Source organism: Polypterus senegalus, chromosome 16 (assembly GCF_016835505.1).
Source record: "Polypterus senegalus isolate Bchr_013 chromosome 16, ASM1683550v1, whole genome shotgun sequence".
Lineage (NCBI taxonomy): Eukaryota > Metazoa > Chordata > Cladistia > Polypteriformes > Polypteridae > Polypterus > Polypterus senegalus.
In genome coordinates, this window is record NC_053169.1 from 1,031,977 (window position 1) to 1,057,913 (window position 25,937).

General features: G+C 37.2%; 1 protein-coding gene across 4 annotated transcripts in view; it reads right to left on the reverse strand.

Moving 5' to 3' along the window:
- Nucleotides 1-357: 357 nt before the first annotated feature.
- Nucleotides 358-25,937, reverse strand: part of LOC120516935 (protein spire homolog 1-like) — a 91,073-nt gene continuing 65,493 nt past the window's right edge. The window contains exons 9-17 of one of the 4 annotated variants that reach the window (XM_039738954.1): nt 24,124-24,165; nt 19,731-19,879; nt 15,809-15,893; nt 10,768-10,910; nt 5,992-6,129; nt 5,586-5,656; nt 3,889-3,916; nt 3,035-3,180; nt 358-1,892 (exon numbers count right to left, since the gene is read on the reverse strand). In XM_039738954.1, coding sequence (XP_039594888.1) covers nt 1,634-1,892; nt 3,035-3,180; nt 3,889-3,916; nt 5,586-5,656; nt 5,992-6,129; nt 10,768-10,910; nt 15,809-15,893; nt 19,731-19,879; nt 24,124-24,165 — 1,061 coding nt within the window. In that variant the 3' untranslated portion in view covers nt 358-1,633. Of the gene's footprint in view, nt 1,893-3,034; nt 3,181-3,888; nt 3,917-5,585; nt 5,657-5,991; nt 6,130-6,808; nt 7,169-10,767; nt 10,911-15,808; nt 15,894-19,730; nt 19,880-24,123; nt 24,166-25,937 lie in introns of those variants that run through there. The other 3 variants (XM_039738955.1, XM_039738957.1, XM_039738956.1) reach the window with 3 other exon arrangements.

The window sequence follows — 25,937 nt, forward strand, 5'->3', positions numbered from 1 at the left end:
TATATAATGTTTGTTTTTAAAGGGTGGCACTGGGGTCTGGGGTTCATGTCTGGAGTGCTTCCTGCATAGAGCTTGCATGGTTTTCCCCCAGTTGGTGTGGGTTTCCCAGGGTGCTCCGGTTTTCTCCTACAGTCCAAAGTCATGTAAGTTTGGTGGACTGGCGATGCCAAATTGGCCCGTATGTGTATGTAAGTGTGCTTACCCTGTGGTGGACTGGTGTCCTGTCCCAGGATTGCTCCTGCCGTGTGCTGTATGTTTGTTAGGACAGCCTCCAGCTCCCCTGTGACCTTGATCAGGATATAGATATAACCTTATAATAACAGTTGTTAGAAGAAAGTAAAGGCTTGGATGGGAAAGTTAAGGGGCAAGTAAAAAATATTTATTCCTAATTGTCAACCACAAGAATATTCATAATGAAAAAGGCTCCCTGGATACATTTACGATGCTTCAAGCATTTAAGCAATAGAAACAAACAAAACTGTATTTTGTTTATAATTAAATAATGACAGCTTAAAATATTAAGCAACCAGTGACTTGTAAGTGCAATTAACCTAGTATGCAAATAATAGTTATAAATAAGAGACTTTGAAAATACCATAAAATGTTTTAACAATAGTGAAATACTAACACAGCATACACTTAAGAAATCTGGTAACGTCTCAACAACCTGCTGTGACATACATGCACGAGCCAGGTATGAGAAATCTGTTCATTATTAAAATACAATTCACATATTTACATACCGTATGTCACAATCATTTAGCAAGCCCTAAGTAAAGAAACTGGCACAGATGCTCCAAGACTATTTTACAATTTTTTTTCATTAAAATAAAAACAAGTCCTGCAGGATTTTCTTAGGAACAAGCACTTTCAGACAGGACAGTCATGTTACATTACAAAAAGGTCATGTTTTATGCAAATGCAACATGTACAATGCTTGTATAAATAGGGTCCCAACTGTAGAATATAAGTGCTGTTTATGATTTTTTTTTTGCAAATTTAGTTAACAGATCAATACTTCCTGTGTGTGTGCGTCATTCTTTCTGAAATCATAAATGCAAACACTGTCAAGAAGCTGTAACAAACATGCAGAAATACCAGGCATTGGCACTTCTTTACACACAAACTTAAGGGGATGAAATATTACTTTCATGAAAATGTAATTTTCTTACCATTATTTAAAGTGAAACAATTTAAATAATCTTTTCACACAAAAGTCCTTGAAATTCCTGAATTCTTGAGGAGAAAGAAGACATAAAAGTATTTTTATGAGTCAGTTTCTCTCACCACAAAGGAAGTATTTTTTTTTCCCACCTAGAATACATAATTTCCATCACTGAGTTCTTCAGTTTTTCAATTTATAGAAGCAAATGTTATCTCCCACAGCTGAATATTAAAAGACAGTTCAGCATTTTTGTTACCTGGAAACTGTAGTTGTCACTAAATGTCACATGACGGTGTATTGCAGATAGTAGAGGTCATTTTTTAAGAGGAATCCTGTCAGTCCAAAAGAAATAATTTGGAAAAAAAATCTGGAAGCAAAAGCCAACTGGAGCATGACAAATCTGTGTACTGTGGCAAGAAAAGCACCCTTCAGGACAATTTGGAAGCAAAAATAAAACAAAGGCACGTTTTAAACTTCTTTAATAGTTCTCTCTGAGGGTCGATATTCTGAGGGGGTTGCTGAAGACATGTAAAAGGATTGTGTCTTCCGTTTCAAACGGGCTCGCTTGTTAGCCAGCAGCAGGCTCCGTTTACTGGAACTTATGATTTCTGAAATAAACTTTTTGCAGTCCATGCATACCTCCATCGTACTCCAGTCATCTGTGAGCTCTTTGGGAAGCTCCAAGTCATTATTTGTCTTTTCTGATAGTCTGGAGGCAGATGCCAATCTTAAAAAGAAAACAATGATTACAATTATTGCTAGTATTTATACATAGTTTATTATGATGATTACAGTACTTTTGTTTAAAACCTTAACAATAGACATTGTAGTAGTTATCAGGAGCTACAAACTTGGCGTATATCAGGAAAATTTAAAGAGGTCAGGGACAACAAAAAAAATTGTAAGCTTCAGACCAGACTATGTGATTTCCATAGAAAGCTTAATTTAATGACCAGTCTCTTGGTCTTGAAGATTCACTTTAATTAACATCCACAAGGTGACACCATATCTAACAGAGATGCTGCACAATTTCTGATCCAGGCTTTGGTTTTGTCATGTCTAGATTACTTCAACTCTCTGCTGGCAGGAGTCCCGGCATGTGTTACAAAGCCACTGCAGACGATTCAAAATGTACTGGAAAAATTTGGTGTTCAACCGGCCAGGCACATGTCACTTCTCTTTTCAGATCACTACACTGGCTCCCTGTAGTACCATGCAGTACGTTCAAATCCCTGATTCTTGCCTACAGAGTATTCAAAGGGCCAGTATATGGAGACACTTGTGAGGTCCTCCGCTACTTCTCAACCACTCGGGTCTGCTAATGCTTGGCACTTGGTGATACTACCTCTCTGTGTAAATTGAACTGCTTTTTGCAGTGTGTGGATGGATGGTTAAATACATGGAGTGACTAGTTATGGCTTGAGGACCTTTTTACTTGATATTAAAAGTGGGGTACCATCCATCCATTATTTTTTTCAAACCTGCATATTCCATTACAAGGTGGCAAGTAGCTGCAGCCCTTGTGGATAACATTGACAATGAAGCAGAAACCAGCCCTAAATAGGATACCAGTCTACTGCAAGTCACATCCATGGACACACCCATGCTCTCTCAAGCCAGGCTTCCTTGACGTGTTACAAGTGCATGGGTGGATAACATGGTATGTTTTTATACCAACACCATGGCTTTTTTATATTTTAGATATAAAAAGTACACATTTTATTTTAAAAAAGTATTTAGCAAGAGGTTTACATTTCAGAGAAAAAGGGTGTAACTCAACATAGTGTTTCAAGTGTATTTTGTCAATGAAACTTAAAATATATGATGGCTAAGTAAATGACTGAATGCAGAAAACTGGAGCAAGCTTACCTTGTAACAGTTTTGTGCAGACTCTGTTGTCGGTGAGGACTAGCAGTTGGTCTTTCCATCTTTGGGACGCTTTCTTGTCTTTGTAAAGCTGAAGATCCCAGGGAATATATTGGTAGGGCTGCATATGGCTTGGAAGGGAGCCTCATCTATTTCAATAAATATTTAGAATGTTAGAATAAATGCAGCAAAAGTTTAAAAAAAATTAATAATAATTAACTAAAGCTTTTATTTAGGTCCCCTACAAACTAAAACACCAACTTATTTTCTAAGCAGGGATGGAAAGAGTAAAATCATTGTATTAACAGCTAGACATAACAATTTTGGAAGATTTTGGTGCAGAGGATTGCTACCTTATTGTGTGGTAACAATCAATGTTCACTTGGCTGCTTCTGCTCTTCCTTAATCACTTTACACTTTTTCTGGATATTGTAATCCATTAGTGCTATTGTGGTATTCTATGTTTTGGGTAACAAAAATATGGTGCTCCTCTTGGCAGCAAAAAACACAAAGCAATACAAGAAGGCTTTAAAATAGGAAGATGGTTAGCCTCAAAAAAGTCAAGTTTATGGCAGTTTGATACGATCGCTTACATGAAGTCGTCTGCAAAAAAATTATTAAATAAAAGGAAATCAAGAATGACAAGTGTGCTGAGTGTTTGACAGTTTTTTTGTTTTTTATTTTAAAGTTGGTGTGCATATTCCAGGAAGGAGATAACAGTAGTAGAGAAAGATCACATAATGGCTATTTAACTTATTCTAGGATAGTGAGATATGAGCTTAGGAAATTCCCTGAGTTAGCAGACATGCTTTTGAAAATGCATTAAAATGTTAGAAAAACTAAATCTTGTAGCTTACCTTTTTACAGCACTGAGAGCATACAGGCCTAGTGAGAGAATAATAGATGGAGACAGAACAAGAGTGAAGAAAAGTAAAAATGTGAAAATTATGCAACAAAAGGCCTTTGCGTGTAAGTATTACTGGTATACATTTTATCTTGACAAATATATAGATGAATAATTTGTTTAATGCATGCAACCAAGATTGTGCCATTGAAACTATGGTTACCCTGTGGCCATGTTACTCACACCCTGAGTGGAATCACACTATCCTTAATTTCACAGCACAAATGCATTATGTTGAATCTGGATCAAAATGTTAAAATGTATATATGCAATATCATTAGATCCTCATCTTCACTGTGAAAGCCTGATGATATTGCTTGTGAAATTAACTGCCAATAATTTGTTCTTTCAGTACCAGTCAGGTCAAAAAAAATAATTTTGACCAGACCTGTACAATACACTGTCCTATGTAGCTTGAAACATATTTGAGCCTGTTATGTGGGAAGACTGATTTACCAGTACCTGGTGAATTCAAACTGTACGGTATACAGGGTGGTGCAGGGAAACGGGAAAATTTGGAATTGGGTGTTGGTAAGCCTGGGGCGTCGGCAGTTGTTTGGAATCCAATGCAACCTCATTTGAAACCCCTTGCCATTTAGTTATAATGGAGCAGTGGAGTGGTGCTCAATGAGCATTCACTGTGAAAGTCTTTTATAAGAATGGTGATATAGTGACTGCTGCGCAAAGGAAATTTTGCCGTCATTACCACTTAGGATGTCATGATCGTGTCCCGTCTGCTTATGCGATTACAACATGGGTGAGTAATTTCGAAGAAACTGGTTCAGCCTTAAAAAAAGAAGTCCCCAAGTGGAGCCACTTCACATACTGTCCGACAACCGATAGCAGCTATTTGATGATTACTTGGAAGGCGCATCAGTTCATGCAACTGTTGCATGGCCTCGGAGATCACCAGATCTCGCAGTTTATTTTTTTTTTGTAGGGACATCTTAAAAGCCACGTGTACTGCACACGTCCTGCAACCATTGCTGAACTAAAAAGAAGGACTAAAGAGGAAATTGTTGGCATTCCTCTTGACATGTTACATCAAGCAATTCAGAATGTCCATACCTTCATGATATTCAAAACATAAAATGAATATTAATTACCATCATTAATTGAATATCCTGTACAATACAGTTCATCATTAAATGTATTTTGTAATGTGTCTATTTGTGTATTGAATGTCATTTGAAAATTTCCTATTTCCCTGTACTACCCAGTATGTGTATCCGGCCTCCTGGTAACAGGCATGAATATGTCACTGGGCTCATTTTACAGATTGGCACTTTGACCTTAACCTGCTACCTTCCCTCCAACATCTGAATACAGATGCTGTCATTTCCGTGAAGAGTGAAATGCAAGGTTCCAGTTGGTGGTACTAATCACAAGCTCAAAAATGAAGTGGCCCTATACATATAACAATGTTTTGTACCTAATACTTTTATGAGAAATTTGGTTAACCAAAGTTAAAGTGTACTCAAGTTATTGTGTTTACACACACAAACACACATTTTATTTTTATTTTATTATATATATATATATATATATATATATATATATATATATGGACAATTACATGAAACTAAAACATGCTTCTCTCAGGTATGAAAATCAAAAACATGTCTATAGGTTAGACTTATAAAAATTTACCTTTTGCAAAACTGGCAGGTATATGACCATGTAAAGAACGAGAACCTCTTTGTTCGGCAGCAGAAGCATAACTAGATAAAGAGTATAAAAAGAATATAAAATAATATCATAAGCAGTCTTAATAAACAAAGAAATGACAAAAACATACACAGAACTGTATGAAACGTGCTAAAGCCACATTTCACCCAAGGGAAAAACTAAAATTCATCAGTCTAACTATTTAATATAAATGTCTATGTAGAATTAGCTATAAGCTTGGGGAAAGAGCTCTATAAATAAAATTTAGTAGTATCAATAGTATAAGAAACTTAATATTTCATATAGTGAAGGTGAAAAAGGTAAATACTAGTAAGCTAAATAGCATTAACCATTTGTCACTACTCATATACAAAACAATTAAACTTACCTTTCCTTTTTTAAGTGCATTATAAACATCTTTATACTGCTGAAACTTCTCTAGCTCAGCCTTCACTAGGACTTGCCGGATGTGCATCACTTCTTCCACTGTCAGTGCCAGACATTCAACTGGATAGCAGAATTCTTCCTGCATGTCAGAAAACAGCTTATATTATATATATATATATATATATATATATATATATATATATATATATATATATATATATAAAAAGACACACACAAACTGAGCTATTTTAGCCATCAGCCACTACTTTGTATTAATAGGATAATACCCTGAAAGTGTTCCTATCCAAAAGATTCACTACAACGTTGCACTTAATCATATTAAATTTGAATAATGCTAATTGGAAGCTTATTGTTTTTGTTTTTATCTGCCAGTTTTGTTAATTGTACATTCATCTACACTACTTTTGTAGTGCTGGTTTGGGCTGGGCACGTAAGAAAAAACAATCCTGTACTGGGCTCCAATTCAAGGGAGACTACGCAAACTCATAAAAGGCCAACTTAGAATCACCCACTGACTTCACAGACATGCTTTTGAAATTTGATAGGTACCAAAGTAACCCAAATAATTCAAAAGCTAGACAGAGGTAATTAAAATTTGGCATCATAAGGTTTTGGCTTTTAAAAGAAAATGTGACAATTAAATTTTCTTACTAAAAACTGCTGTGTTTTAAACAAGTTTTTGTTGAATCATAAAGTAACCATTTTTTCCATTGGTTTTACAACAATAAATAGAAAGTAGACAATAAACAACACTAAAGATACTAAAGCATCAGGCTAAATTTAAAAATTCTAAGCCAAACAAAAATTATCATCAACAAATTGTGCAAACCAAAAATCATGTTTAAACCAGATTCAGTGCTGATTTTGTGTACACCCAGTGTGTGATTAAAATCAACTTTCTAAATCAAACCTTTCATGCCATCTGAACACCTCCATGCACTCGGAAGGAATTTCCAAGCAAGCGGATTGTGAGGACACCAAACCTTTTTGGGTTTCCACTTGTTGGCAAGAACTTTTCCACAGACAAAATAAACCACCCTTCCTAACCCAAAGACTGAAGCTTCAAATGGATGAGAGCTGAGCAATGAGACTACTTGAGGGTTGAAAATATCTGGACAACATGGCATCCTTGGCAAGTAACTGATCATCTTCAGGACCTAAACAGACACAGATTTGGGCGGGCAGTAATGAGAAAGTGAATGTCAGATGAATACACATAAAACAGCCACATATGATGGGATTCTGTAGCTGGACATACTGTTGTAGGCAGCTTTTCTTTGAGCATTTTAACCCCTAGCCCGAGGGGAAATGTTGTCAAAGCTATAACAAGTAAGTTAGGTTAGAAAGAATATGCAATACATTTACGATTTTTGAAGAAAACTGCTCATTCAGGCCAATATAGCTTATCAAGTTACATTCCACCATAGCAAAGAATTGTTCAAAGAAAGTTTAGAACACTTCGGTCAAAATGAACAGAAAATGCCCTGCCCCTAAAATTAATCTGTTGTGTAACTGTGTTTAACCAAATCTGTATTTTAGTAATGTAATAGAAGTAAAATGATATAAAGTGAAATTAGAAAGTATTGAGATAGATATTTTGCTATGTTGCAGCCTTAGGCTAAAATCACTTAAATTAATTTTTCCTTCATCAGGCAACACTGAATATTCCAGAATGTCATAGTGAAAGTAGAATTTTAGAATTCTTTGTACAGTAAATATAGTGTAAAAAAAAAAATTCAAACAAAAAAAAAAAAAACACAGTGCCACAGGTACTCGGACTCTTTACTCACTACTTCATTGAAGTCCTTTTGGCAGAAATTCCAGGCCTGGAGTATTCTTGGTCTATGCAAACAGATTCACACACCTGGATTTAGGCATTTTCCGCCATTCTTTTCTGCAGATCCTCTCAAGGTCTGCCAAGATGGAGACTGTCAACAGACTGCTATTTTATGGTCTGCAGGAGATGTTCGATTAGGTTCAGGTCTGGTGTCTGGCTGGGCCTCTCAAGAACATTCCCAGAGTTGCCTTGAAGCCAATCATGTGTTATCTTTGCATGGGTCTGTTGAAAGGTAAATCTTAAGCCCAGTCTGAGGTACAAATCGCTCTGGAATAGGTTTTAATTTAAGATATCTCTGTACTTTGCTCCATTCAGCTTTCTCTCAACCATGTCCAGTGTTCCAGTCCCTGCCACTTGAAAAACAGCTCTGCACTATGATGCTGACACTGCCATACTTCACCACAGGTATGGTATTGTGCAAGTGATGAATGGTGCCTGGTTTCTTCCAGACATGATGTTAAGCTAGGTTTCAATGGCGCAGAGAATCTTGTTTCGTACAGCCTGAGAGTCTTAAGTACCTTTTTGCAAATTTGGGCAGGCTTTCATGTGTCTTTTACTGAGTAGAGACTGCTGGCTGGTATCTCAGTCATAAAGCCCAGGTTGATAGAGTGTTGCAGTGATGGTTGTCCTTCTGGAAGTTTCTCCTGCCTCTCATAGGTTCTTTGGAGCTCAGCCAAACTGAATACCCATTTTTTTGGACACCTGTCTTACCAAGATCCTTCTTCCCAGATTGCTTAGTTTCGCTGGATTGCCAGCTCTACAAACAGTCATGTTTGTACCAAACTTCTTTCATTTAAGAGTTATGAAAGCATCTGTGCTCTTGTGAACATGCAGTTGCTGCAGGTGTTTTTTTTGTAGCCTTCCCCAGATCCGTGGCTCAATACAATCCTGCCGCTAAGCTCTGCAGGCAATTCCTTTGACCTCATGGTTTGTTTTTTTTTTGCTGAACTGGAGAACCTTCTACAGACATGTGTGCCTTTCCTAATCCTGTCCAATCAATTGAATTGATCATAGGTGGACTCCAAATAAGGTGTAGAAACATCTCAACTATGATCAACAGAACTGGATACACCTAGGACAGATTTCAAGTGTCATAGCAAATAGTCTGAATACTTGTGTCAATAAGATATATATTTCAGTGGTTTTTAATAAATTTGCAACAATTTCTAATGTTCTGTTTTCATTTGGTCATTTTGGGGGAATTGAGTGTTGCTTGATGTGGGGGGAAAAATAATTTAAATTATCGTAGCTCAAAGCTACAACATAACAAAATGTGAAAAACATGAAAGATCTAAATGCCCAACGAAATACGGATTATAACTGTAAACTTGTTACTGTACTGTGAACTGGTACTGAGGAAGGAGGGCTGTACAAACATACACTGAACCGAAAAATGGCACTGGGCGGTGATAAGTGTTTCAAACAAAGGCTGGTGATGGATTTCTTGTAGAGGAGAAAGAATTGTAAAAGGATATTTGCAGGAGGTTAAAAATTGTATTTTCTCCTCTTTGAAAGCCTCAGTAACATAATCTTTAGAATAACATTTGGTTATGAACAGAATGTTATTAAAGAGCTGAAGAAGGATCACATCCAGGATTCACCCTGGTGCACATCCTTAGGCTGTTAAAGTTTATTGAGATTATCAAAAAAATGAGGAGTGCAGCAAATCCATCTAATGATCCTAAGAGTAAGTTTTTAAGCAATTTTTACCATAAATTACTAGGGATACACAAATTGGTTTACAAATGTTATTATGGGTGTATCTGTTGTACATTACAAAAATATTTGATTTGTGCTTTGTGCTCCTTTTGCAGTTTATGTCTTGTTTTGCCTTATCCCAATGATGCGTTTCTCAGCAATGCATGTCTTTTTACAGAGAGATGGTCTCCTCATCTCTGCAATGAATGTTTTATAGTCATGGACACGAAAGCCTAGGGTAACCTTGACAATCATAAATCAAGTTGACATACTAAATACATACTAAATCATGCATGTTTACACCCAGGAAAAGATGTGTTCTTAATTCTGAGATCTGTAAACCGGAATATTGCACCAGATCTACTTCTTTAGTAAAGATACTGCAAATGCCAAAGGTGATGCAAATCACAATATTACTTGCAGGAAAGGGTACCATTCTCTTCACTGTGGTCAATAAATACAGGCAATTCACAGAAATCTGAGAATTTTCAAGAGGCTGCTTGTCATTTTATTGTTATCATGTTTATCAGATAAAACGAATGTAAAAAGTATTTACCCCCTTGGAACGTTTCACATTTTCTTGTTATACAAATTTGAATCACAATGATTTAAATGGCCTTTTTTGACACTGAGCAACAACAAAAGACTGTTTTAATGTCAAATTGAAAACAATTCTCTGAAAAGAGGTCTGCATTAATTACAAATATAAAACACAAAATAATTGATCACATAAGGATTCATCTCTTCAAGTCAGTGTTTAGTAGATGCACCTCAGAAAGCCATGACAGCTTCGAGTCAGCTTGTCAAGTGAACAGCCTTTCTTCAAGTCCAGCCACAAATTTTCCATGGTTAAATCCACTGTCATTTAGTGTTGTATAATAATAAAATGTGAAAACATCCACAGGTTGAATATTTTTTATACACACTGCATCTTTTCCATTGGGTATGCAACTCCCTTTCCTGTTAACCTGTTATACAGTTTATCAATTGATGTATTTTATCCGGAGCACTGTTTAGTAGCAGTAGCCATGTTTTTGTTTAATTTGTAACTAAAAATTGAGTGAAATAAAACAGAAACTGGCCCTTAGACAGAATAGTTGTATCATAAGAGTCAATGATTACTACTGCATCACAAAGCCAGAAGAATCTTTCAAGTGGGAAAGTCTACTAAACAAAACACTGAGCGGCCAATGTTATTTATGTTATACAAATAGCACTTACAAGTGATTTAGAACTTTGGCGAGAAGGTGGAAGAAAGTGGCGCACATTTGTTGGTGTTTCTTTCTCAATGGAATGCCGCCGTTGTGGAGGCTGCCGTCTCTCAGGCTGAGGTGTAGATGATACAGGCAGAAATTTTGGCGGAGCTGTAAACAGAAAGCAGTCCATTTTAACATAAACAGTACTAAATCAATGTGATTTTATTCCTGCGCATTAACAGTCATTGAAAGACACTCAAGTGTATTTTTAATAATATGAAACGTAAAATTAACTGACCTTGACTAAATTCCATATTAAAAATATTACATATGTTAATAACTCAGATGCTGACCTCCGGAGAGAACATGAATTTCACTGAGTCCAAAGACCTGCAGGTTATGTGAATTAGTGATAATAAATTGGCCTTAGTGTGTGTTTGCACTGTGACAGACTGGCGCCCTGTCCAAAGTTTGTTCCTGTTTGTACCCAATGATAGCTGAGATAGGCTCCAGCGGCCCCTGTTCAGGACTAAGCAGGTTTGAAAATGACTGACTGACTTTGAAAAGTATCTGGATGAAATACTGGAACCACTTAGCTATTAGCAAAACAAATTAGTCTGATGGACTGAATGTTCTTCTCTCATTTGTAAAATTTCTTATGTTCTTTATATGTATTATTTTAATGTTTGTTATATTCACTAGCATCCTAGTATCTTCATGGATGTACCACCACTGTTAAAATAAAATAAAAAACAAAACAAAATGTGACCAATTTACCAAGATGGACCTAGCTATTCATAGTCGTTTCATAAGTGCAGTGACTTCCCCAGCATAGAAAGTCTCCCTTACACCTCTCATTTTCCTTGATGCTCAAATGTCTGCCTTTTCCCTGTCTGGCTATGTCCTAGCTATCACCAGAATCACGTCTGAGGTCAGAAACATCATTTAAAGTTGCCAGCTGCCTTCTCGTGTCCCAAAGGAGTATGACTGGCTTCCTTCCAATTAGCTGTGACCGTTCTTTCACTTATATTTGTATCCCAGGAATTCTCCATGGACACCTTTGGCACAATGTAGTATTTAGTTTCCCCCTAGCAGCCCCCGTCTAATCACTTAAGGGCTGCACTCTGATTACCAGTGTGGGTTTCTTTTTCTTTGTCTGGCCCTTATCGGGTCTTTTCTCCTGGCTTCTCAGTTTCTTTGTTGCCTCTGGTAACACCTTAGCTGCCATGCAATAACTTCCAACCATAAGAAAAGCTCTGCAGTGTGCATAGTTAGCCTTCCTGGTTTCTACTTCAATTGTGAAAATAAACCTTTGCCTTTATAAGGTATTTCACTTGTTTTTAAATTATGTAGGGCTGATTTCCTGCTGTCATGGATGTGCCACATTCTAATGGAGAAAGCAGTGTTGTAGGATTTTCTGCAATCAAGTCTACATTTTTAATTCTCAACAATACACTTTAAAGCAGGTTGTGTTTCTGTTTTTCAGCATGGAAGTAACCATTAACTATATAGATATAAACGAACACACACAGAATGTGCAGGTGTACATTTTTTGCAGCAAAAAAAAAAAAAAAAAACAAAATTTATTTCTAAAGCAGATTAAAAAAAACATACTTTTTTTGTACAGCACTTTCGTTGGTAGAAGTTAATAAAAATAATGAAGACCCAATTAATAAAATACACTTTATAAAACAATATTTGCATACATAAAACTTACACAAACAAACACATAAAACATAATGATTTTAGTATGGTTAAAAAATGGTTTTAAGTCTAAATTTAAAAACAGTAACAGAAAGAGCTGATTTGACATAAAGAGCAAGGCTGTTCCACAGTTTGGTGCAGTGACAATGAAAAGTCACCCTTCGTTTTAAACTGTGATTATGGAACAACCAAAAACAACTTACTTACTTAGATCTTAATGATCTAGAAACTGAATATAGCTTGAGCAGAGCAGTAATATAAGAAGGGACAAGCCCATTTAATGCTTTAAAAATTTTAACTTTAAAATGTACTCCAGAGTGGACAGGGAGCCATTGAAGGGACAATAAACCAGGGTAGTGTGACTTGTGTTCTTAGTTCCAGTCAATAGTCTAACTACTGCATTTTGTATTAATGGTAAGCAAGGCAGAGAGGACAGACTGCTCCCTGTATACTGAAAATTCAATAATCTAGCTTGAATGATTTTAAAGCTTGATAGATGCATTTAATTCACGAAAAGAGAGAAATGGCAGAACTTCAACAGTTGTTCTAAGGTAAAGACAGCTGTTCATAAAACATAATCAACTTGTTCATCAAATCTGAGATCATAAATCATACCAAGGTTTCTGACGGTTTCCTATTTTTTCATTGGCCACCAATAGGTTTAGAAGATCCAAATAAAATTTAGTTATTTTAATTTAACTGAAAAAGTTACTAGCCATCCAATATATTATTTCTACAAGACAATCACAGAGTCATTAGGGATTAGGGAGAGAGAAGACTTGTGTATCATTGGTGTCGCAGTGAAAAGATATACATTTGCAGATATGTCTCAATGGAAACATACACAGGAAAAAAAGCATAGGTTCTAGAATTGAACCCTGAGGGACTCCGTTGAAAATAACAGCAGAAGAGAACGAACAATTACCAATATAAATTGAAAAGTTCTGTGCAAATAATATAAATTGAACCATTTGAGGACTGTACCCTGAATTTCCACCGTCTGCTCAATGTGATAAAGGAGGTTATGGTCAGTAGTGTCAAAAGCAGCACCAATTTCCAAAATAACTAAAACAGTACAATCACCAGAGACACTACCCTGCTGCATTCAGAAACACTTAAATGTTTTTAAAGGCCTACTATTGTCCCTCTCACATGTGCACACACAAACAGCCTGTTGTCTCCTACTATATTCTTTACACTGCATTATTTGTACATGGGGTGCTATCATGGCAGTTACAAAAGTTGGATCAAAAATAATGGCTACCTTTTCTATTTTATGACCTTTATTTATTTATTTATTCTCAAATTTCCAGGGACCACAGTCTATCTAAGACAGAGCACCAGTCCATAGAAGAGCCTTTATAGTCTTTAATGTTGCTATCTTTTTGAAACAATTCTAGCTTTATTTATATATTTATATTGTCACGCTTGGGTCACAGATTTGCACAGAGACACAGGTGGTTGTAGAAAACAGGAATTTTATTCAAACACTGCAAACAAACATTTGTTTCTTTTTTAAAAGCTTAAACGTGCTCCATGACAAGTCAGAGATGACAGTTCCGCTGGGAGCAGAGAATGTCGGAGAGAGAGAGAGAGAGAGATAAAAGCAAAACAATCAGTTCCAAAAACTGACAGGCGCTGCACAAGGCTTTTAAGTTAGCGGCGTATCGCGCTTTATAGCGCAAGTGAGAAGGCAAGGAGCAATGTGAGGGTAGTCTGTATCTTCTTGGGGTGCAATCAGCCCTCCAGCTCACTATATATATATATATATATATATATATATATATATATATATATATATATATAGTTGGTGGCGTAAACCAAAATCATATTACACGATTTCTATTTGCACAGTCCTAAACACCTCCTCATAGCTGCCTTCAAATGAAAGGTACTTCTGGATGAGCGCTTATTGGCTGTCAGCTCTTGTACACATAGGCCCGCTCCTATGACTTACAACAAAATCAGACTGGTTTGATTTTGTTGGGGTGAGTCACTGGATATGTCTGAGCACCTAGGTGGCAGTCACAGGACCACACCACAACTGCATGAGACTCACTAATACAGTAATCCCTCGCTATATCACGCTTCGACTTTCGCGGCTTCACTCTATCGCGGATTTTATATGTAAGCATAACTAAATATATAACGCAGATTTTTATCTGCTTCGCGGGTTCTGTGGACAATGGGTCTTTTTAATTCCTGTACATGCTTCCTCAGTTGGTTTGCCCAGTTGATTTCATACAAGGGACGCTATTGGCGGATGACTGAGAAGCTAACCAATCAGAGCACGCAGTTAAGTTCCTGTGTGCTGAATGCGGTGTTAACCAGGAAGTCTCGTCTCGCTCATTCAGCATCAACGTGTTTCGCTGTGTAAAGAGTTAACTTTTCTGCTCTTTTGTGTTTATCTTTGTGCATAGTCAAGCCCTTCATAATGGCTCCAAAATGATCTGCTCCTGCTACTGCTTCAGGGGCCGTGCCCAAGCGCCAACGGAAGATGTTAACGATTGCCGAAAAGGTAAACATTTTGGATTTGTTGAAGAAAGGGAAAAGCTACACCGCTGTAGGACGCCATTACAGCATCAATGAGGCTACGGTTCTTTTTATTTAAAAAGTAGGAAAGGAATATAAGATCTATGGCCGCAGTGTCTTTTTAACCAGGGTGCAAAATGAGTTGTAAGTGGATGTAATAAGGCAGTAGTCCGGATGGAATCTGCTTTAGAGATTTGGATTGAAGACTGCCAGAAGAAGAACAATGGCAGTGCTTCACAATCGCCTGAAGTGACTCCTTTAAGGGCTGTAACGCTCTCCTTTGTTGTGCAGTAAAATTAAACTCATCGTTCTCTGACAAGTCATCGTGTCATTGTTGGTGAGTAACCATAATTGATTTTCTACTTACAGTACTTAGTACATGTACGTATGTTTAATGTCACTGGCCTGTCTATCGTAATGGCTGTAACATATGTGATATCGGAGACACTCTATCTTTAAAATAATATTTAGGTTTTACTGTATATAAACAGTGTGTTTACATACATAATTTCAATGAATCTTACCTAATATCTAAGAGAATACAAAGGGATTATGCTGTATAACTGTGCAGGGAATATTTATAAACAGTATGGGAGAGTTTATAAGGGCTTAAAATATATAAAAATAACCATACAAACATATGGTTTCTACTTTGCGGATTCTCACCTATCACGGGGAAGTCTGGAACGCAACCCCCGCGATCGAGGAGGGATTACTGTATTGCATAAATGAAGTCTGAGACTGAAAAATCACTGGAAAAGTTATATATTATAACATGGCCTTTAATGAGTATGAATCTACACAAACAGTTTCGTTTAATATGTACTTACTCTTTTTTCCAAAAGGTGATTCTGGAGATAAACCAGCAATCCCAGATGCACCTGAGCGACTCAGAGACCGTCGAGAAGTCTCCTCCTGTCAGCAAACAAAATGGGACAACCAGATCAAAGCAAATCATCCCAAATACTGCACAGAGCAAGTCCACTCTTTATCTTTTTAAAACTTGCAAAAACTACACAATAAACATATACAGTATATATAATGATTGTAATACTTGTAGTCTTAGAAGAGGTACAGTTTACCATGTATTTTTTTTATAGTAAAGAACATTTTGGAATGATTTAATTTCACAAAACATTTCTACATTAAACTCATATGTTTATGAGAATATGTTATTAGACTATTTTCCAGTCCATTTTAGTGGTACTTAGTGAATAAAACCTAATGATACAAGGATGAAGATGATTAGTGTGGACAATAACATAACATTTTTAGAACATCTTCGTCTTGAAACATTTGAATCTGAACATGTATCATCATCTACATGCTACTCCGATCCCTCTCCCACTTGGACAAAGGCAGTGGTGCAGTAACAAATATGTTTCTGGACTTCTCTTTCGCCTTCAACACCATCCAACCTCCGCTCCTTAGGGACAAGCTGATAGAGATGGGAGTAGATTCACACCTGGTGCCATGGATCATGGACTATCTTACAGACAGACCTCAGTATGTGCGTCTCAGGAACTGCAGGTCTGACATTGTGGTCAGCAGCACAGGAGCGCCGCAGGGGACTGGACTTTCTCCGGTCCTGTTCAGCCAACATACATCGGACTTCCAATACAACTCGGAGTCCTGCCACGTGCAAAAGTTCACTGATGACACTGCTATCGTGGGCTGCATCAGGAGTGGGCAGGAGGAGGAGTACTGGAACCTAATCAAGGACTTTGTTAAATGGTGTGATTCAAACCACCTTCAACTGAAGACCAGCAAAACCAAGGCGCTGGTGGTGGATTTTACGAGGCCCAGGCCCCACATGAACCCCGTGATCATCAGAGGTGACTGTGCAGAGGGTGCAGACCTATAAATATCTGGGAGTTCAGCTGGACGATAAATTGGACTGGACTGCCAATACTGATGCTCTGTGCTGCAGATGTTCTATCAGACGGTTGTGGCGAGCACCCTCTTCTATGCGGTGGTGTGCTGGGGAGGCAGCATAAAGAAGAGGGACGCCTCACGCCTGGACAAACTGGTGAGGAAGGCAGGCTCTATTGTAGGCACGGAGCTGGACAGTCTGACATCCATGACAGAGCGACGGGCACTGAGCAGACTCCTGTCAATCATGGAGAATCCACTGCATCCACTGAACAGGATCATCTCCAGACAGAGGAGCAGCTTCAGCGACAGACTGCTGTCACCATCCTTCTCCTCTGACAGACTGAAGAGACCCCACACTATGCGACTCTTCAGTTCCACCCAGGGGGGTAAACGTTAACATTATACAAAGTTATTGTCTGTTATACCTGCCTTGCACTCTCGACCTTGCATTTTTTAACTTGCACTGCATTGTTATCACTCTTTAATTTAATATTGTTTTTATCAGTATGCTGCTGCTGGAGTATGTGAATTTCATCTTAGGATTAATAAAGTATCTATCTATCTAATTCAGATTTGTAATGTAACACAAAATAAAATACATAGAATGCAGAAATTGTGCAGGTACAAAAATAAGCAAGTGACCACATGTACATCAGGGTGAAGTAGATAAGGTTTGTCAATGACACGGTGTTAACCAAGCTAATCAATGAAATTTAAGATCTGAAATGACATGTTAAGAGAGGAGAAAACTGAAATAATTGACAAAAAAGCAGGTCATTAACTTAGTTCCTAAATATCTGGCATCAGGCCCTGAACAATGGAAACATGAGCAGGAAAAAGTAGTCAATAGTCATCAATCTGAACAAGGTTATGAATCCATGTCAAAAATATTCAAACACCATAAATCCAGTATTAGCCAAGCAGCATACAAATGGAGGGCATTTAAAATAATGACAACCCTATGATGAAGTAGTTGTCCTCCTAAAGTTTCACTCAGGGCAAAAAAAAAGAAGTACAAAGTACATTTAAAACAACATCTGAGATGTTTCTGCCTCCCTTACTGACTCTGGGGTAGTGGTGCAAAGCTCAATAAGAAGAAGAAGAACCGTAAGCAGAACCCATGGAAGGGTCACTAGGGAGTCATAAAAAGAAGAAAGCTGCCCATCTGATGTTTCTCTACCAGAACAAATCTGAAAGGTTCTTGAAGTCTGCTCTTTGCACAAATGAATGTAAAATGTAACTAATTTGGCACAAAATTGTCAAGCCTGGTGGAGGGGTTGTTCTTATATGGGCCTGTTTGTCTTACTCTGGTCTTGGGCAACTTGAGTCTCATGAATTCTGGCAGATATCAAGAAATTCTTAAGAAGAATGTCAGGTCATCAGTACAAAAACTCAAGATGGGCACAAAGAAAATGTTTCAGTAAGACAATGATCCTAAACATTCATATACTGTAGGTCTAGTAAGGAATGGCTGATTCCACGTCCTGGTGTGACCAAGCCAAAGCCCAGACATGACTCCTATTGAAAATACTTTGGTAGAACCAGAAGAGGGCCTTAAATTCTTCAATCCTTGGGGAGCTGAGAGAGTTTTGAAAAGAGGAGCAAGAAAAAAATTCAACATGTCAGAGACTGAGAATTGGTGATATGAAGCAAATGTGTCAGCTTATCACTGGAAGACAATTTTTTTTTTTTTTTTGTTTTGCATTCTGAACAGCTTTGCTAATCATGATAGTCATTTAGCGTGTTTAATTGCTTAATGATGCTGACACATTGCATTAATTCAAATGAACTAAAAATGTTTTGCTGCTGATTTTCATTTGGTCTCAGTATCTGATGCTTCTCAGTGCCCTACAATAGTCGGCCAACACTGTTGGACTCTACTTGCCCTGATGATGATTTTTTCCATCATTGCAATGTGCTGGTTAAACTTTTCACCATGTTTGTCAATAACTCCATCAGGATTAGCAAGGAAGACGTTTAAGTGTGAATGCAGAAAAGAAATGTTTAGTGTCAAGTTGAACTTTATGGTCTTGTATGTTTGAATCTTGTTGTCAACTTGTCGGACAGAGTTTGATGATCTGTAGTTGCCAACAACATCCTCCTCCAATGCCCTCTATTCAACTTCCTCCGGCCCCACTAGCAGATCATTTAACCGCTTGTCATTGATGAAGTGTCAGATTTTTGACTAACAAAAATGCCTCTTAATCTTGGCGTCAACTATCAAAATATTTGAAGAGGAGACAAAAATATCTATCTTGCCGTCGCAAGTGGTTTATGTGACCCGCTTTTCTGATCTAGAACCACATTCTTAAAGGGAAGCCAGTTCTTGTTAATATAATAAGAGTCTTTATAGAATGGCTGCCCCATTCACCAATAAAACATCAGTACTCGCTATATCCAAGCTGCATTTCAAGTAAGTGGTGCAACTACTTTTAGATCATCACAGATATTCCAGCTGTGATTGTTGTATCATATATGTATACTTATAATATGAAAGGAAATCACAAAATAGGGTATTGCAAAAAAAAAAAAAAAACACTACATAGTAGGAAAATGTAAAGCTGATTTTTGTTATCAGCAGACCAAAATCCATAAGATACAGCAAAAAGTACCAGAAAAAAAATCTTGTCCAGTGTAATTTATGAGCTCTCCTTGTATGTGTGTGAAGTCTTTACTTGGGTTCACTTAGGATATTCATTCACATTTCAGGTTTATAGAATATCTAAATAATGACCACTTTAAAGGAGCTCCAAACTGTCTAGCGTGACTGCATATAAGGTGGAAAACATGTTCATCATTACAGAATGAAAAACACTGGACACACAATATAAATATAATATAAAAATGAAAACTCCACTCCACCTGCCCGCGGTTTACCTCAGAGTCGGAGCTGTCAAGCTCAGCCAGTGTTGGCGCTTTAAGTAATCTCTTTCTTACGACTGGCGCATGGAGGCCTCCGTCAGGTTGGCTTGTCTCTCTTGCCGCAGGGCTGGCAGACCTCCTGGCTGCCTCTGGAGTAGACACTTCTGTTTATTACAGCAGAAAGAAATTAGCAAAATAGTAAGAAAAGTAAAACTGCCATTCTTTTTAAATTTATAATTTTCTGCAAGCTGTAAACTTAATGAGGTCAGCATAAAACGCTATCATTTCTTAAAGTCATTATTTGAGTTGTCTTTTTTCTTGCTTAAAATTAAAACATTTTTCAAAAGTGCTTAGACGAAGCTGGTTAGGCAATTTGATGGTAAATGGATGCACAAAATAAAACTGGCAAGTCAATTATTTGTCAGCCAAATTTTGCTCAGCTCCACAACAGCTCTCCAGGATCAGCTTAGTGAGCGTTATTTGCTCAACTTACAGACACCTTTACAAGCCTTTTCCATTTTTCTGGAAAATAATTTTGAACTAAACTCAAACTAATACACCTTATTGTTTAAGTCTCTTGTAAATTTTGTAAATTTCCCCTTGGGATTAACAAAGTATCTATCTATCTAATTTGTTCACTTACATGAACATCAAAGGTGTGGTGTAAGGCAAGTTGTTCATTTTGATCCAGAAATGTTACCACCTCATTCTTGCACATGGCGACATGATCTTATAAATCTGGCTAGGTGTTGTCCTGGGAAATTGATGCATTAATTTTCCTGGGATATTTGTTTTGCCTTTCATTGACATATATGATCTTAACCTGATAATTTACAGTAAAAGAGCTGGGATGTTACAATTGACCAGTGCCAAGTCCACGGTTATGTTCCTTCCTTCCTTACTTGTATCCAGTTTTGTTGGTATAGGCTTCACCACTCTAAGAACCTATAGTTGGATTAAGCGAGCGTAAGAATGTAATGTTTTATCTGCTAGTGTAAAAGGGCCTATTTTCTAATCCGAGAAAATGTGGAGATTATGTAGAAATCTCAGAAGCATTTGTATATTTTTCTTAAACTTGCAGTATGAAGGCTTTAACACACCTAAGTGGTGATGAAGTCTGCACGCCTATTCGCACACAGGCAAAGTGCATAGATAGAACTTTATTTGTCCCAAGGGGAAATGTGGCTACCCTTTCAAACTCTGAGTGTTGCTTAGGCACATGGTGCCACCTCCCACAACATTGAAGGATATGGGCTACAGCATCAAAGGACCATGGGAAGAATGAGGAATTGCAGGGTCAGTGGGCAATTATCAAAACTGCAAAACACTGTCTTGTCTAGTGAAATTGGATTTTATGCTGCAACATGCTGATAGTTGCATCAGAACTCGAGTATAACAGCATAAATCCATGGGTCCATCCAGCCTTGTATCAATTTTGGTGGTGCAATGGTATGTGGATTTTTTTCTGACTCGCATTAGGCCTCTTAATATGGCGCAGCATACCTAGGCATTGATGCTGACTATGTGCAATTCTTGATGGGCACAGTCTATCCTAATCTCAAATGGATAATGCACATCATCTCGAGCTGATCCCATGAACGTAGCAGTAACTTGTCTACTCCAGTTGGCCCCACTGTCCTCAGGTCTTGGTCCAATACAGTGTCTTTGGGATGATGTGGAATGGACGTGTCTGGCCAGAAAATCTGAAGGAACTGAGAGATGCTGCCAGGTCAGCATGGGCTGAAATCCCTAAGGAATGTTTCTAGAATCTTTGTGAATCCGTTTGAATATGTGAATTACAGTACAAAGCCTAAAATATGGCGTTTTGGGTGCTCTTTTACACCAAGTCAGTACTGCTAACTTGACCCTAAAAATTATTATAGACAGTTTTTTGTACTCAACCCGATACCTTGTTACTATAAACACTGGGATGAAAATAGTAAATAACCATAAATAGACATGAAGAAAGAGTAAAATAACATTCTCAGATCTACTTATCACAATTGAAAATAGAACAGCTTTGGGCATGTGGCAAGAACCAACCCTGGACAGGGTATCCAGTGCATTGCAGGGTCTATTCTTGCACATACTCACACTTGGCTACCTTAGAGTTTCCACTTAAATTAAAAAGCACAGTTTTGGAATGTGAAAGAACACTGAAATACCCACAGATATTGGGACAAGCTGCCAAGAGGCAATGACTGGGCGAGGCATTCAAGCCAAAGGCGCTGCACTATACTGCACTGCAGTAGCAATAAGCATATCTGTCAATGGGGTATGTAAAATTTAGTTGACAAGCTTTCTTAAATAATATAAGCAGTCTTGAATACAAATTTCCTGATAAGTTAATAAAGCTGATAAGAAAACCAAGATTTAATGGTAATGAAAAAAAATAAATTCACTTTCTTAGATTGAATTTTGTGCAGTGTGAATCTATGAGCCACAAACATGCACAGCCATGCCACCTGGCGTGAATTATGTTTACAGTAGATTTATAAAACAATGTTTTCTTATGTTTAAGTACGTAATTGTGTGTCTGCAGGAAAAGTAAATATATGCAGTCTTAGCAGCATCTAGAGAAGCCAAAGTGAACTGGGAAGTTAAAAAAAGACTACACACCAGACATGTGTGATTGGTTTTAACATTAGGAAGAAGTCAGGCTGCAGTGAAACCTAGACGTTCTCAAAAGCTCCACTGTTCTTTGATAAACAGGATTCCAGGCCTGCTGAAATTGTTTATATATTCTGCAGTGCCCATAAAAAGTATTCACCCCATTGGAGGTTTCACATTTTATTACTAGACAATGTTGAATCACAGTGGATTTCATTTGCCTTTTCTTGCATTGACAAACAGAAAAAGATTCATTTAATGTCAAAGTGAATCTCCGTAGTGATCTCTGTAAAGTGGGCTAAATTAATTACAGATCTAAAACACAAAATAACTGATTACATAATTATTCGCCGCCTACAAGTCTGTATTTAGTAGACATGACAGCCTTGAGTCTGTGTGCACAAGTGTCTCTATCAGATTTACACATTAGGACACTACTATTCTTCCCAGTCTTCTTTGTAAAACTGCTGAGGCTTTGTCAGGATGCACGGGGATCATGAGTGAACAGCCTTTTTCAATTCCAGCAGCAAATATGGCTGCTCCAGTTACCCCCCAGATTCCCAAAGAGATGCAGATTAGGTGAATTGGTACTTCTAAATTATCCCCAGGTGAGTGTGGGACCTGTAATGGACTGGCACCCTGTCTCTGAGTTGTTTTCCGCCTCGTTCCAGTGCTGCCAGGATAGGCTTTCCAGAATTGAAATAAACAGGTTTGAGAATATCATGTCACCTTAGAGAGTACATTTCATTATAAAACCATAAACAGTTCATACAAAAGTTATAACATATTCAAAAGCATTCAATATGAAAGCACAAAAGCAGTGCACATTAAAAATGTGAACATAACAGCTGGGTTAATAGCCAGTAAAGCTTAATGGTAAAACTGGCGATTTGTGAGTAGATTCAGAATTCTTGTTTATTGAGTTTGTTCTTTTGCACAATAAGCACATTCAGTGATTATTACTTTTAAACCCAATTGATATTTCCATGCAACCTGTCAAATCAAAAACAAATTCAAACACAAAACACAGGATGACAAGAAAAAGCACAAAAAAAAAATCTCTGCATGAGCCAAAAAAATGACTGACTTATCTCCACACTGCACTGAATACTTTGTGTTTATTATTCCTCAGGCAAATATCAAAGAAAGTCAAGTGAAGTGTAATTGATTTGACAGGCCCAAATATCTTAGACAGAAGCTGCCGGCCTCTGACTGACATAGGCTATAATCAAAGTAAGGCGTCTAGAATAAGCTTTATATGTAGGGTGACCAGATGTCCTGATGTTAACCTATACACCTGGGCATAATAACAGAATGCCAAAAAATGGCAGAATGCCCTAATTTTTGCATCAGCATATCTCACATAATTTGATTTTTTCACCTGTAACAGAAAAAGAAGTCATTCAAAGCCATATGTAATATGAAAGTCAAAGAGAATTTCTACATTTTCAGCAGAGAAAAACAAACAGCCACCTTGGTTAAAGCAGGGTGAGGTTCCTGTGTACAAGTTCTTTTCTCCTTCCCGCTACCTAATGTCTATACTCTGGAACTCCATTCTCACATTCTACCACAGTCTGGTCAACCCATATATAATGCCCATACTGTAAAGTGTTCCCTAAATGGCAAACACCACATAATTCCTTACTTGACATTCTCTGATTCTGGCTGGAAGAATATCATAAACTGAAATGATTCAAGTGCAACACGACTTCTGTCACAAATGGAGGCATGAAATGAGTAACTTGCATATGCTGAATGCAGATCACACAGCAGTGTCAGGTGTTAGAGAAATCTTTACCTGACAAGTCAAAACTGTAAGACATGCTAAGTGGTCGAATGACTGCAAGAAAAACAAAAAATTAGAAAAGCAGGGTTTTTTTTTTTTTCCTTTTTTATACAAGCAATTTCCTTACATTAAAATAATACCAAAATCTGAAGTTTAATGATGAAAAATAGAAGCAAAATAAATAAACAAAATATATAAGCTCACTGGAAGAACAGAATGGCTGTTTGCGGCTTTGGTTGAATGTCTGTATTGTGACAGTAGCCCAACAAAGAAAGACAGTTTGAAAGAAGCCATATTCAACAGAGAACCCAACTGTTATATTGTGACTGATTTAGTCGAAAAACCAATGGACAAGAATGAGTTCAAGCAGGTCATGCTATACAATTGCATAATGTTGTTATGTTTTAATCAGGGTCACAAATTAAATTAAAAATTTTGAACTACATGATTTGATTTTCACAAACAACCTTACAATATACCAATCCCCCAAATCACCCACCACAACCATGGCTGGTGCTAAACTGTATAATTCATATCACCTCTCTATATCTGCCTGTGATCTTTTTGCTGTGCATGTACTTTATGTGCTGTAATAGCTGATTCTACTGCATTTGTAATGATCCTAAATCCAAGAATGCTAGAAGGTAAACCAGACGGTCAGCAAAACAAAAAAAAAATCTTAGGGAAATCTAATTTAGAAATCATTAAGACAGAAGGGGTTTTGAATAAATATGATAAAACAATATTTAAAACCAAAATACAAGCCAGAAATCAAAGTTGAGAAACAAAACAGTCCCGATACTAACCTGGTATCATTTCCCTACCAATTCTCAACAATTCATTAGTTTTTATGAACTAAATGACATGGGTACCAATTCAAGAGGGAGGGACCTAAAAGTCATGTCACGTGACATCATCAGCACAATATTATTTAAACCAGTGTTGCGTCTCCCTACTTATCCCAGCTTGTAGATAAACTCTGTACACATCTCTTTCTTTCTAGGTAGTCAGGAATCTTGCTTTGAATCTTCAACAACAAACTTAACTTATGTATTGGTCGTTGGAGTTTTGATTCTGTGATGGTATTTACGATACTGTACTGACCTTTGGCAAGTCTTCTGGATTACATTTAGTCTTTCATCTCCTTGCCTGACACTTTTCAGCTATGGCAGAAGAAATAGAGCAATACGCCTTGGCACTAGGTCTGTTTATATTTTAAAAGACTGCGTCCCTTATGTACCTAACTTAGTATTTTGTTCCAGATTCTCATATCTATTTGTGTGAAGTTTTTCCTGACTTCCATCTTGTATGTCCTTTCCCAGCATTTCCATTAATGTCCATGAGTACATAATTTACCATTTGATGGAAAAAATGTTGCTGCATCAGTATTATTAGTATTATTAAACCTAGACTAGGTCTGCTCAAGACTGAAGAGGTTTAGTTCTTTGAGCCTATCATATCTAAGGTATGCTGTTCAGTCCTGAGACTCATTTGGTTCATCTTTGTTGTAGTGTGGTGACCAGAACTGCACAATACTTCACATATATTATCATTTTCATACCTAAAGCCTAAGCATAATGTTTTTACATTACATTTCTAATGGCTTTTACAACACTTTTTTTTTTAATAAAAGGGTAATAATGTTCTAAAAATTGTCAAAACCAGCTACAGTAATAAATCTTTAGTTATTATTAATATTTCACAGGATCTCATATACTTTGAGTCTTAAGAGTGTACTTTAAGGCTTGCTTTGATCGATGTTGCTCCGTATCGTTAACTGGATGCATGTGGCTCCCTAATAATCTTTTTAAATTAAAAAATATGTA